The sequence below is a fragment of the Piliocolobus tephrosceles genome, chromosome 8 (genome assembly GCF_002776525.5).
Source record: "Piliocolobus tephrosceles isolate RC106 chromosome 8, ASM277652v3, whole genome shotgun sequence".
Taxonomy (NCBI): domain Eukaryota; kingdom Metazoa; phylum Chordata; class Mammalia; order Primates; family Cercopithecidae; genus Piliocolobus; species Piliocolobus tephrosceles.
Window position 1 is genome coordinate 139,453,519 of NC_045441.1, and position 11,826 is coordinate 139,465,344.

Consider the following 11,826-nt stretch of genomic DNA (forward strand, 5'->3'; position numbering starts at 1 on the left):
GCCAGCCTGCAGGCCTGGGTGTGGGGGGATGATGAGGGAAGGGACAAGAGGATCCACCTGAGATACGGAGAACCACAAGGAGAGGCCCACCCCACCCACTCTTAGACACTGGCCCCTCACTCCAAGGGACCATGTCAGGCCCTCCTGGGCAGAGGGAGGGCAGGTGGGAGGAAGGGTGCGCAGGGACAGTGCTGCCCTGCCCCAGGGATGAGGGGCGAGGGTCATGGCCTCTTAAAGTAGAAGAGCAAGGTGCTGTCTTTGAGCCAGAAGCAGGGTTGCGGCCAGCAGTAACAGAGCAGAGACCCCTCCAGCTCATGGCCCCTGGAGAGCCACGTGACCACCACATCAGCCAGACTGTGGGAAAGGAGCCAATTTATGAAATTAAATAAAGTCCACAAAGGGAGTGAGAAACTTAGGCTCAGGCACCCCACCCCAGCTGGGCCCAGCACAGCTGGAGCACAGTGCATGGGGCACCCCCACCATCTTGCCCCTCCCAAGAGGGGGCTTAAATAGGCCAGGCCCCAGCCTGGAGGCCGGGGATCCTGGGGCCTAGGGCGGACAGAAGTCGGAGAAGTAGGGGTGCTGCAGGGCCTCTTCTGCTGAGATACGCTGGACAGGGTTACACTTCAGAAGGTTCTGGAGATGGGGGAAAGGAGGCGGCAGTTCAGGACAGGTCACTGCCCAGAGCCCTGCCTTCCTGTAGTCTCCTCTGGGCAAGTGTCCTGACCCGCCCTCTACCCCAAGTCACCTACCTGCAGCAGGTCCCTCCCCGTGGCGTTGAGTTTGGGCACGACGTTCACCAGGGATGTTGTGGCCGGGTACATCGGGTAGGGCTGTGGAGAGGCAGGGAGGGTCAGACTAGAGGTAGGGGGAGGGGGGTGGAGGCTGCTAGGAATGTGAAACAAGAGTGACCCTGATGAACCATGACCCCTCAATTCCCCATCACACCTTATAGTCTGGCAGCTTGGTCATAGAGGGCCACTGTTCCTCGGTGGGCGTCCCCAGCAGCGTGTCCACGGAGTCAAGGATCACTTGGGAAAGGGCCACAGCTGCATCTTCAGGGGCGGGGGGGGCCTCTTCCCCTCCCGGGAGGATTCCTCATACCCACCACCTACTTCTCTCACCCTCCCTTCACCCTCTGGCTTGAGCGTGACAGAAGCAACCCCGGGCACATCACTCACACATCCAACCACGTTTCCCATGACAACCACTAACTAGTCTAACCCACATGCTGCTGTCCTAGTCCTAATGAACTGGTCCCTGCCCCACTCCCACAAAATGTGTCCTGCTGTCTTTGGCTCCTTCATCCTGGCATCTATCTCTCACCTGGAGGGACACCCTCTTGGCTTCGCCCCCCAGGGCACACTGCCTGTCTCCAAGCCATACCTTCTCCAGTGTGCATCTGCACTGTGACAATCAGGGTGTCCAGCACCTCTGCTGTCTCCCCTTGCCCTCAGGAGAAGCCCTACAGACCCCATCACCCCACCCCACACCATCACTGCCCTCACCCACTGCACTCAAAACTCCATGGGCTCTCCCCTCCCAGAGGGCTCAAGGCAGAGGAAAACAAGGATATCGGAAGATCCTCTTCAACTGGTCATCAACATCATTGCCGGGAAAAAGAGGCCGCCCAGCATTGGCCAGCTCTGGGGGACAGACAGGGAGCTAAGGCATGACATGTGAAGGACCCCTCACTCTGAGGTACCCCCTGACCTTCCAGCCCCAGTCCCAGGGCCTCCCTCCCTTCCCCTAGAGGGAACCCTCCGGACCCTATTTGTCAACCCAAATGGGAAAGAAGGTGCCTCTGCAGTGCCCCAGCATGTCACCTGCAAAGATGCAGCCGGCTGACCACATGTCGATGGATGTGGAGTACAGCTTGGCCCCAAAGAGGACATCCGGTGGGCGGTACCACAGTGTGACCACCTGGAGGAGACCGCCCCCCGACGGGGGACTCCCACTTAGAGGGCTGGGGAGGAGGTTTGAGGAGGAGGCTCAGAGAGGAGAGGAAAATAGTGTTTTGGGTCCTGGGGTTGGAGCTGCGGGACTCCCTCCCCCAATCCCATATCCCATCTCCTAGCTCACCTCAGCTGAGTAACAGCGGACAGGGATCCCAAAGGCTCGAGCCAGGCCGAAATCAGCCAATTTCAGCTCCCCATTCTGAGGGGAATGGAAAGGGGACATGGAGAAGGGCCTTTCAGCAGCCTTGGGACAGCACAGACTCCATCCTCCCAGTCCTCTTCCCTCCGTGCTCCCCATGCCCTGGCCCCAGGCTTCCCACTCCCCACCTTCTTCCCAAGAAGTACCCTGTTTATTAGCAGGTTCTGGGGCTTCAGGTCCCTGTGTAGCACATTGCGGCTATGACAGAATCCCAGGCCTTTCAGTAGCTGGAAGAGGAATGACTGGGAGGAGAGCAGGCAGAAGGGAGTCAGACGCCCTGAACATGCAACTGTGCCCAGCAACGGGTTGGCTCCTCTCCTCACCCTGTGCTTCACTCCACCCCACCCACCTTTCAGCAGTTGGTTCAGAGTGACACCATTCATTCGCCATCCAGAACCTGCTTTATACTGTACTAGACATTAGAGGGACAAGAGTGAAGAAACTGGTCCTGGTCCCCATCTTCCTGGACCATATAGCCTAATGGGCCTTGCCAGGTGGATCCTAGATCCCACCTAGATCCTAGCCCATGCTGATCTTCCCTTCCTGGCCGCATCTGAGTATGCACACGATACTACAGCACATAAATATCGTGTTGTAGTATCATTCAGGACTGGCTCCCCTGGAACCTGGACCAAGGCATTTGGTCTTGGGCCTAGAAGAGCACCTGGCACACAGTGAAGCATTCAGTAAGTCTGTATTGAATGAATGAGTATATCTCCTTGAACCTCATTTTCTCATCTCTGAGTGTAAATACTATCACTGACGTCAGAGTGCCACTGTGCGGGTCAAAGACGACCACGTGAAAATGTTCGCTAAGACTGGAGGCTCCTAGAGGGCAGAAACAGGGTTTTCTCATTCTCTGACACCCCAGAGCGTCCCTGTTCAGGGCCCAAAGTTAGAGCCCAAGGAGTGCTTACACTGAATGCAGACTCCGACCCCAGCCTGAGGGGTCCCCCAACACCACTCTCCTCACCTTTACAATCTCAGGATCAAGGTCACCATTGCAACTGTCAAAATACTTCTTCAGGTCCTGAAAAGGGACATGAGTGGAGGAATGGGACAGAGTTTAACCTCAGTCTGGGCCCCTATACCTTCCCAAGGCTACTGTCCCCCAAACCCCGCCTTTCACCTGGTCACAGAATTCAAAAACCAAAGTCAGCTTCTTGTCGCTGTGCAGGACATCATGAAGCCTAGGGCAAAAGAAGGGCTCAGCCAGGCAGGTCCACCTGACAGACGTCCAGTGTCAGCCCCTGCCTCCCCCAAGGGGCCACACCGGCAAGGAGCACCCGCCTCCCGCACACCTGACGATGTTCTTGTGCTTCAGCTCCTTGAGTAGGCAGATCTCCCGGAGGGCAGAACTCGGCACACCCTGCATATGTGAGGGGGCCGGGTGGGCAGCAGTCAGATCCCACCCAGCCCAGGCCCTGGAACCCCCTCTCCAGGCCCTATCCCAGTCCCCAGTCCTACCTCATCATCGTCATCCAGCCTCACCCGTTTCAGAGCCACGATCTCATGAGTCTCCCGGTTTTTGGCCTTGAACACTGTTCCGTAGGTGCCTAGGGGAAGGAGGTCAGGGGTCGGGGGAGGATGAGCACTCTTCCCTAAGCCAGGAAATGCCTCCCGGGAGGTGAAGGCAGTATCTGAATATGCAAAGAAAGGGATTCAGGGTGAAGTTAGGTGGGTGAGCTCTGTGAGTGAGGATGTGGCAGGTGAGGAGGGCGGAGAAGGTACCCGCGGAGGCTCCAGGGGCTCGGCAGGAGGGGCGAGTGCGGCTGCCAGGGCAAGGATGTCTAAAATGAAGGCGGTGCTCCGGAAGGGTCTGGAAATGGTGAGAAGGGGCCTGGGAGAGGACTGAGGGGCTGCAGAAATATTGAGGTTGGAGGTCTGCAGCAAGAACCGAGGCTGGGGCTCGGGGTGAGGTTGTCCAAGTGGTGCTGAGGCTGGGGTGAGATATTCAGGAAGTGTCTCGGTTGGGAGGTCGGGTCTACTGGGAACGCTAAGGTTGGAGTGAGAGCCTGCGGGAAATGCTAACACGGGGAAGACTGGTGTCTGCACGGAGTGCTGAGCTCGGGGGCCAGGGCTGCAGCCGCTGCTGAGGTCGGAGCCTGTAGGTATTGCTGACGGTAAGGGAGCCAGGGCTGCAAGGAATGCCGAAGGATCTGCAGAGGAGCTCTTGCAGGAACATCTCGAGATTCCATTACCTTCCCCAATCTTTTCCAGTTTCTCGTATTTCTGCATCGCGGCGGCCGCGGGGACCCCTGCGGGCCCTCGGTCTTAAGACTCTGGCCCCGGCGTTGCAGAGGAGGCGGCACCCGAGCCTCCAGCCCCGCCCCGCCTGCCCGCGCAGTACCTTCTGGGGCTTGTAGTCCTAAGACGACAAGGTCTCCCCGCAGTGCCCGAGACCGAGGACAAGAAGACTACAACCCCCAGCCGTCTGCGCTCACGCTCTCTGCAGCAGTCGACTCCAGGGCTCCGGTTCCACCGCGGAGGCAAACCCTGGACTTCAAGTCCCAGGGAGCAACGCGTGTCCGTTTTCCGGGCGCCCCGCCGCGGCGCCGCGGTTCCCAGTGTGCCCCGCTGTTGTTATTCCTTTTATTGCTCCCAGCCTTCTTGAAAAGGGCCGCTCCGGGACTACGCGTTCCAGAATGCAGCGGGGATGGGGGCGGAGCGCTCTCGGTTAGGGGTTTGGGGTTTGGCGGCCTAGATCCCGAGCCTTGGCGGCCCAGCTCTGACCTGGTTGGTGGCATTGAGTTCCCAACGGCCTCTTGACGACCTCAGCACGGGTTTCCTCCACCTCTCCCTCAAGCCACCTAGTGACCCCAGGATTGACTGGGGAATGCATGTGAGCGATGATGACCTCACAGGGAACAGCTGACCGCAGGGCTGGGAAGAGAACAGCTGTGCCCCTTTGAGGCTGGATTTTAGTGGAGGCACACACGCCAAAGACCCCTCTCGGCTGGGCCCCGTTTGTTGTCTCCGAGCCCACCCGACTCCAGCCGCTGAACTCTGACATGCTGAGGAAAGCTGGGTGGAGCCCTGGGGGTCCCCCCAGACCCCAGTCTCCGGAACAGGGCCCACTGGAGTCAGCCAGGGTGTGGCCGGCAGGTTGGTTAACCCACTCCACAGACAAGACCACAGACCGATGCTCAACTTGCAGCAGCCTCTACCTCATCCCTTAAAGGAGTTGATTATAGAGTCCCTTGCGCTGCCTCTCTAATTGTCTCGTGATTGCATTCTTGAGGATCCCAAACAACACTCCTCAGCACCGGAACCAGAGTTACTGCCAAACACGTGTTAATTAACTCGTTTCTATCTGAATGCTTTTGCATACACAAGAGAAAACAAGCGAAAAGTGCATTCCTTATCTGGAAGATTTTGTGATTTCGTTGGGCAAACAAGAACTACACACAGGTCTTGAATGATAAGTGATGACTATAACTAGGGTTCGATTCAGTGTGGAGGTTCCATTCAAGAGGAAGGAGGCCACCATAGCGAATCTCTGTCCCTCTCGGGAAGTGGGGAGCCCCTAACAAGTTGCCCTCTCCCAGATCAGCTCAGGGTACTGGGCAGTCAGCCTCCAGCCGCTGTCACCCTTCTCACCTGCTCGCCACCCGTCCCTCAGGGGCTTTCTTGGAGGCACGGGGGTTATTTGGGAGGGGGGCCTGCAAGAGAATCTTAATCCCGATACGTTTATGTTTCGACTTCTCCGAATTTCCTTGTGCCTGCGTTTTACTGCCTGGGATCCGTAGCGTGAGGCGGGCTCCTTTCCACCCAGAGGTGCCGTAATGGAGCCAAGAGACGGCATCCTCGGGGCGCCCAAGCCCGGAGTGGGGAAGCTTGGGGCAGAGGGACGGCGGGGGCGGCCCCTGGTGCCGGGCTGTGCCTGGAAGCGCGCCCCCGCCCCGGCCCCCGCTCCCGCCTCTCCACCCGCGGCGGCGGGACCGCGCACGGTGCGCCGGGGGGCGCGCACGCAGGGGGCTGGCCTGCCCGTGGCGCGGGGGAAAGTTGAGTTGGGAGAAGTTGGGAGCGGCAGGGGCGCGCCCCGGGGTGGGCACGGGGCAGTCGTCGGGAGCGCGCGAGGGTGCCGGAGGACGGGGAGAGACCCCGAGACCCCCGGGGCACGAAGTCCAGAGCGAGCGGGTAAGCGGAGAGGCGGTGGCGGGGGAGGGCCAGGGCCGCGGAGGGAGGAAGGGAGGGGGAAGGAGAGGGGGGAACTCGGGACTCGAGCAGGGAGGGAGTGGAAGTGGAGGAAAGGGCGGAGACTGGGGCGCGGGGAACCGCGGTCTTCGGGAGAAGGATGAGGAGGCGGATGGAGTGCTGGTCGGAGGCGGGCATTCCGGGGTCCCTTTTTCAGAGTTCCCTAAAGCCATGGTGCCGCGCCCCCTGCCACCAGGAGTGGGTACTTTCCCTGAGGAGCCTCCGGCCCTCCCACTCCCCGGCTGGCTCCAGACCACCCCTCCCCTCCGGCCACCCCGCATAGTCCTTCAGTCCCGTCCGGGGCGCCCAGACTGGGGGTTGCCCAGGGCCTCCCCATCCCCAGTCTGCGTTGTGGGAGGCGAAGCCAGGAAAGGCGGGTGGCGGGTAAGGTCGGGACAAGGGGTCAGGCAGAAGAGGGAGCAGCTGGGTGGGGATGGGAAAGACGAGCCCGGAGAGTTAGACCTGACTCCCAGAGTCGGTTTGTCTAGGCGGGGAGTCCTGTGCTGGGTGTGAGAGACCGCACTGCCTGAAATTCAGGGTCTACTTTATCCCGCTTCGTTTCCCCCGCCAGTCCCACATGGAAGAGCTGTGGAATTTACGAGTTCACTTGGGGGGTGGTTAATGCCCAAGTGGGGGTCCGAGATGCTAATCCTTTGGGCAAGGGGAGAGATGCTAATCCTCTGGGCCGGTCGGGGCTGGTCCCAGGAATGTGCCCCTACCCGGATTATCGGCACCGATGCTCTGGACAGAAGCTGCTTTGTGTTCTGGGACAGCGGGGGAGGGGGTGCAGAAGAGTGTGGAGGAGCGCGTTGAGGGCACAGCCTGAGGTGGGAGTGGGCGCCTGCAGGTGCTCAGGGCGGACTCTTCCCACACCCTTCCCAGACTGGGTGCCCTCAGGCTCACCCACACCGCCCGCCCTGGCTGAAGGCCTGCTGAGGGGGAGGGGAAGAGCGTGGTTAGACGAATTGGAGTGCTTGCCAAGAATGTGTGTTGCCAGGCTCCCCATCCTGGGTGAGCCCCCCCCCAGACCTATATTGTTTGACCCTACACTGACTTGTCTTACTCCTGAGTCGGGCACCCCCCGTCCCCAGCAACACACTGGCAGCATCGGTACCGTCACTTTTTGCCAGTCTTGGGTGTCCCCTGTGCTGACCCACTAGGAATAGGCCCCCTATTTGCAGGGATTGGGCTCCCTCCTGCAGCTCCTTCTCTGCCCCCACCACACAGTGTCCTCCCCAGACTCCCTACAGTCACAGTCAGGAGGGTGGCAGGGCTGCCACTCAGATTTTCCTGGCTCCAGGCTCTGGAGGGGCGGGATCCAGACCGCCCCTCAGAGGCAGAACCTCAAGGTTGCGGTGCCCACCCCCTCCCAGCACATCACATGCCCCTCCCCCATTATAAAGCTCTGCCCAGCCCATGCCCACCTTCTGTGCCTTCCTCCCTCCCACTGAGTGAGTGGAGTTGAGCTCCTGCCCTCCACCCAACCAGCCTGCTTCCCTCCTGCCAGCCCCCACGGACCTGGGGGAGGGAAGACTGCTGCCGGCCTGCACTGGGGAGGGGGCGCCCCCTCCCTGCGGGGGCATCTTGGGCTCTCTCCAGAGTTCTTCCTCTCCTCTGCTTCCTGTCTCGGCAGTCCGGCCCCGGCTCCACGGGGTGTCTCACCCTCCCCACCACACCCTCTCTGGTTTCAGGCCCACCTCTGGTGGGTGCCCTGACCCTGCGAGGCTCTCTTGTCTGCCTGAGCCTTCACTCCCCTCCTTCCCCGGCTCATTATCGCTCCCTCCCTCATCTCTGTTGCTTTCTCTCCAGGCCTAGGCCTTGACTCCTTTCTCCCTCATTTTTCCTGCGGCCTCTCCCACCTTCTCTCTCCTCCTCCCTCTACTCAGTCTCGGCCTTTTTTGGCCCCACTCGCCTCAGTCCTCTCCTGTCTCCTTGTTCTTCTCTTTTCTTCCTATAAATAACTCTCTGTGCTGTGGCTGCCGCTAAGGGCCACTCTGAGGCCCTTCATAGTCCAGGAGGATCCCCAGCAGCGCAGCCTGCGCGTGGTGGCTCCTGCCCTCCCAGGGCTCTGGATGGTGATCCGGCCTCTCCCCCATCCAGGTTATGCCTCCGCCTTGTTGCCCTGAAAGCCGCAGCGACAGCGAAAAGGGCTAAGATTCGGCCATGAGCAGCGCCCCCCGGTGCCCCGCCAAGGGCGCAGATTCTTTCCGCACGGTGAGTTTGGTCCCCAGGTCGCCAGCCCGACCTTCCCTCCCTGGCAGCCTTGTGTGCTCTGGCCGAGGGTCCTCACCAACCAGGGGTGTGAGCGTGTGTGAGTGTGCAGACCGGGAGGACGCTGCCATCCCTACCCTGACCTTGCATGATGGTCGTGCAGGGGGATGGGTAGTGGGGGTATCAAACGTCTTCCAGTCCTGGGGAGGGAGTTGAGGCTGTTACCTGAAGACCTAGGTAGCTTAGCCTCAGCGGTTGAGGAACTTTGAGAACCCTGGGTCTCTCACCCAGCAACCCGTCTCAGAGCCTTAGAGGCCCAGGTCAAGTCTGCACGCGGGCGAGGGTTCTGGGCGGAGCTCGCCTGCCGCGCCTGGCCACGCCCCCTGCCCACGTGCCACCCAGACCCTCCCCTCGCTGCCCCCACGTGGCCACCGCTCCACATGGCCCCCTCTGGATTTTCCTAAGGAGTCTAATGATTAACCCCGTGCCACAATCAGCTCCGCTATTGGTCACTCTGGCCCAGAAGGGCACGTGACTGGGAAGGGGCGCAGGCTGGTCCCCTCCCCCTCCTTCTCAGGTTCACCCCTGCCGGCCATGGACTTCCTCCTGCGGCCTCAGGTGCGAGGGGTCTGCTACCCTCTCTCCTCATGGGGGGGCAAGCTCTCTGCGCCTCTCCCCGCCCCCTCGTCCCACGGGGCTGCTTCTGGTGGGAGTGGGGCTGGGCGATGGGGGAGCCAGGAGATGGTCAGGAGCCTTACTTACAGAGGGAAGAAGCCAGCCCCCTGGCCCGCTCACCTCTTATCCGGCGTTCTGCCAGTCCCAGCTGCTCCAGTCCCCACCTCGCCCCGCACCTAAGACCCGCCCTTCGCCCCAGCCCTCCTCCCCGCGCTCTTCCTTATTCTCGCTGCTGGCACCGCCATGGAGGGGGCTGCATACCCCCGCCCTTGGAGATCCCGATGCCCTTCAGGTCCAGAAGCTCTTGAGCAAATATTTGGCGGCGCCTGGAGCTAAGACCGTGGGTGGGTGGGGGGCTGGACCAAGGCTGCCTGGCCAGGCGGTTGCCACTTAGCTGTACTGAGCTCTTGCAAGCGCCGCATTCCCTGCCGGCTGTGCCGGCCGCTGCTCCGCGCCCGCAGGATGACTCAGGTGGGGGCTGTGGGGGGGGGGTGAGGGGTGGGGCTAGGGAGCTGGCCCAGGGCTCGGGCTGGGGGCCTGGGGGCTAGGGGAGCTCTCCTGGGGGCTGAAGGACATCCATTCCTGTCCCTGCGGGGCTAGTTTTTTTGACTCAGACGGGTTCTGGGGCGGTCAGCTTGGGCGCCTCCAGAAGTTACTTTTTGGGCTCAGTAGTTGTCCTCAGGCCAACGGGAGTTTCTTCACTATCTGTCATGTGAACTTCCCGGTTCACACGCCCTCCCTCCAGGCTGCAGACGGGCTGGACACACGGATTTCTTCCACCTGCCCTGAACTGACTGCACAGCCAAGGGGGCTGGGCTGGGATGAGGGTAGTTCAGAACCCAGGGTACAGCTGCTGGGGGAACTGGGTCTCTGCATCTGAGGGGGCAGACTGCTGGGGGGACACTGGGTCCCTGTGTTTGAAGGGTTGTGTACTGGTAGGGGGACTGGCTTCCTGCATTTGACGGGGCAGACTGCTTGGGAGGACTGGGTCCCTAGATTTGTTTCCTTTTGTTTTTTTGAGACGGAGTCTCACTCTGTCACCCAGGCTGGAGTACAGTGGCACGTTCTTGGTTCACTACAACCTCCGCCTCCCGGGTTCAGGTGATTCTCCTGAGTAGCCTCCTGAGTAGCTGGGATTACAGGTGCCCGCCACCGCCTGGCTAATTTTTGTGTTTTTAGTAGAGATGGGGTTTCACCATGTTGGTCAGGCTGGTCTTCAACTCCTGACCTCCAGCAATCCACCCACCTCAGCCTCCCAAAGTGCTGGGATTACAGGCGTGAGCCACTGTGCCTGGCCTGGGTCCCTATATTTAAGGGACAGCTGCTGGGGGGATATTGAGTCACCAGCATTAGAGGAGATAGCTGCTGAGGGGAGGGGTCCTGGGTCTCTGGCACTGGGAAGGGTGAGGTTTCGGGGTACTATTCCCAGTGAGCCCTGTGTGTTTTTTCTCTATGCCTTCTTCCACACAGCCAGAGCCAGAGAGCTTGGGCCCTGGGACACCTGGGTTCCCTGAGCAGGAGGAAGACGAACTTCACCGCACCCTGGGCGTGGAGCGGTTTGAGGAGATCCTACATGAGGCCGCGTCTCGCGGAGGGGAGGAGCCAGGCCGCAGCTATGGGGAGGAAGACTTTGAGTGTGAGGGGGCAGGCAGGGAAGGGGGAGGCAGGGTTATCAGGTTTGACTCTTCAGTAGAGAAGGGTCTGGGGTCCTAATGGGAGGAGCGAGGCGGGGGGGGGCAGGATGGCAGGGGAGGGGACGCTGTGCCTGCCGCAGCCAAGTCCCCCTCCTCCCTGCAGACCACCGCCAGTCCTCCCACCACATCCATCACCCACTGTCCACCCACCTGCCTCCGGATGCACGCCGCCGCAAGACACCCCAGGGCCCGGGACGGAAGACTCGAAGGCGCCCAGGAGCCTCCCCGACTGGAGAAACCCCCACCATTGAGGAGGGGGAGGAAGATGAGGATGAGGCCAGCGAGGCTGAGGGGGCCCGGGCGGTCACGCAGCCATCCCCTGCCTCCACACCCTCCTCGGTGCAGGTGCGCTGGGCGTGGGCTCCTAGGGGATGTTGACAGGGCCCTTCTGGTCACTCCTGCCCACATGGGTCCTTGTTACAGTTTTTTCTCCAAGAGGATGACAGTGCTGACCGGAAGGCAGAGAGGACCAGTCCATCTTCCCCTACAACACTGCCCCACCAGGAGGCAATTCCTCGGGCCTCCAAAGGGGCCCAGGCTGGGTAAGATTACCCCAATAAACAGTGGCCCTGACAGACACTCCCCTGCTAGAGATGATGCTAGAACAAAGCATGAGCCTTGGAATCACCAGGCCAGGGTTCAAATCCCAGCCCTGCCCTCACTGGCTGGGCAAGTAACTTAATTAAGCTCTCCAAGCCCCAGGTTCCTTATCGGAAACCAAGCATAATAGAACCTTTCTCACTGGGAGGCTGTAGGGATTAAGGGTGGTGTGAATTAAAGTTCTAAGTATGGTTTAGCCTGGCAAAGAACATGCGCTGCCTAAGCTGCCTCCCACCCCTCCCCGTCTCCCACCCCTCCCCGTCTCCCACCCCTCCCCGTCTCCCACCCCTCC

General features: G+C 60.7%; 2 protein-coding genes across 2 annotated transcripts in view; one reads left to right on the forward strand and one right to left on the reverse strand.

Moving 5' to 3' along the window:
• Positions 1 to 355: 355 nt before the first annotated feature.
• CDK5 (cyclin dependent kinase 5) lies at positions 356 to 4,512 on the reverse strand. The gene is made up of 12 exons (XM_023225506.1): positions 4,359 to 4,512; positions 3,625 to 3,713; positions 3,459 to 3,526; positions 3,287 to 3,347; positions 3,131 to 3,187; positions 2,304 to 2,399; positions 2,083 to 2,157; positions 1,827 to 1,923; positions 1,577 to 1,646; positions 949 to 1,009; positions 753 to 833; positions 356 to 636 (listed from the first exon to the last, which is right to left on the reverse strand). The coding sequence occupies exons 1-12, from the start codon at positions 4,393 to 4,395 to the stop codon at positions 550 to 552; spliced, it is 879 nt and encodes a 292-aa protein (XP_023081274.1). The 5' UTR covers positions 4,396 to 4,512; the 3' UTR covers positions 356 to 549.
• A 1,597-nt stretch (positions 4,513 to 6,109) lies between these two features.
• SLC4A2 (solute carrier family 4 member 2) overlaps positions 6,110 to 11,826 on the forward strand; it is an 18,315-nt gene continuing 12,598 nt past the window's right edge. Inside the window, exons 1-5 of the mRNA XM_023225507.2 lie at positions 6,110 to 6,297; positions 8,455 to 8,568; positions 10,711 to 10,876; positions 11,038 to 11,279; positions 11,358 to 11,476. Of these exons, the coding sequence (XP_023081275.1) occupies positions 8,518 to 8,568; positions 10,711 to 10,876; positions 11,038 to 11,279; positions 11,358 to 11,476 (578 nt within the window). The 5' untranslated portion in view covers positions 6,110 to 6,297; positions 8,455 to 8,517. The remainder of the gene's footprint in view (positions 6,298 to 8,454; positions 8,569 to 10,710; positions 10,877 to 11,037; positions 11,280 to 11,357; positions 11,477 to 11,826) is intronic.

What these genes read in the sequence shown, in the direction of transcription:
- CDK5 (XM_023225506.1), bottom strand. Translation starts at nt 4,395, where the DNA reads ATGCAGAAATACGAGAAACTGGAAAAGATTGGGGAAG. An exon ending in GGCTGGATGACGATGATGAG is followed by an intron (nt 3,527 to 3,624) that starts GTAGGACTGGGG and finishes TCACATATGCAG; the next exon opens with GGTGTGCCGAGTTCTGCCCT. An exon ending in CCAAGCTGCCAGACTATAAG is followed by an intron (nt 834 to 948) that starts GTGTGATGGGGA and finishes GCCTCTCCACAG; the next exon opens with CCCTACCCGATGTACCCGGC.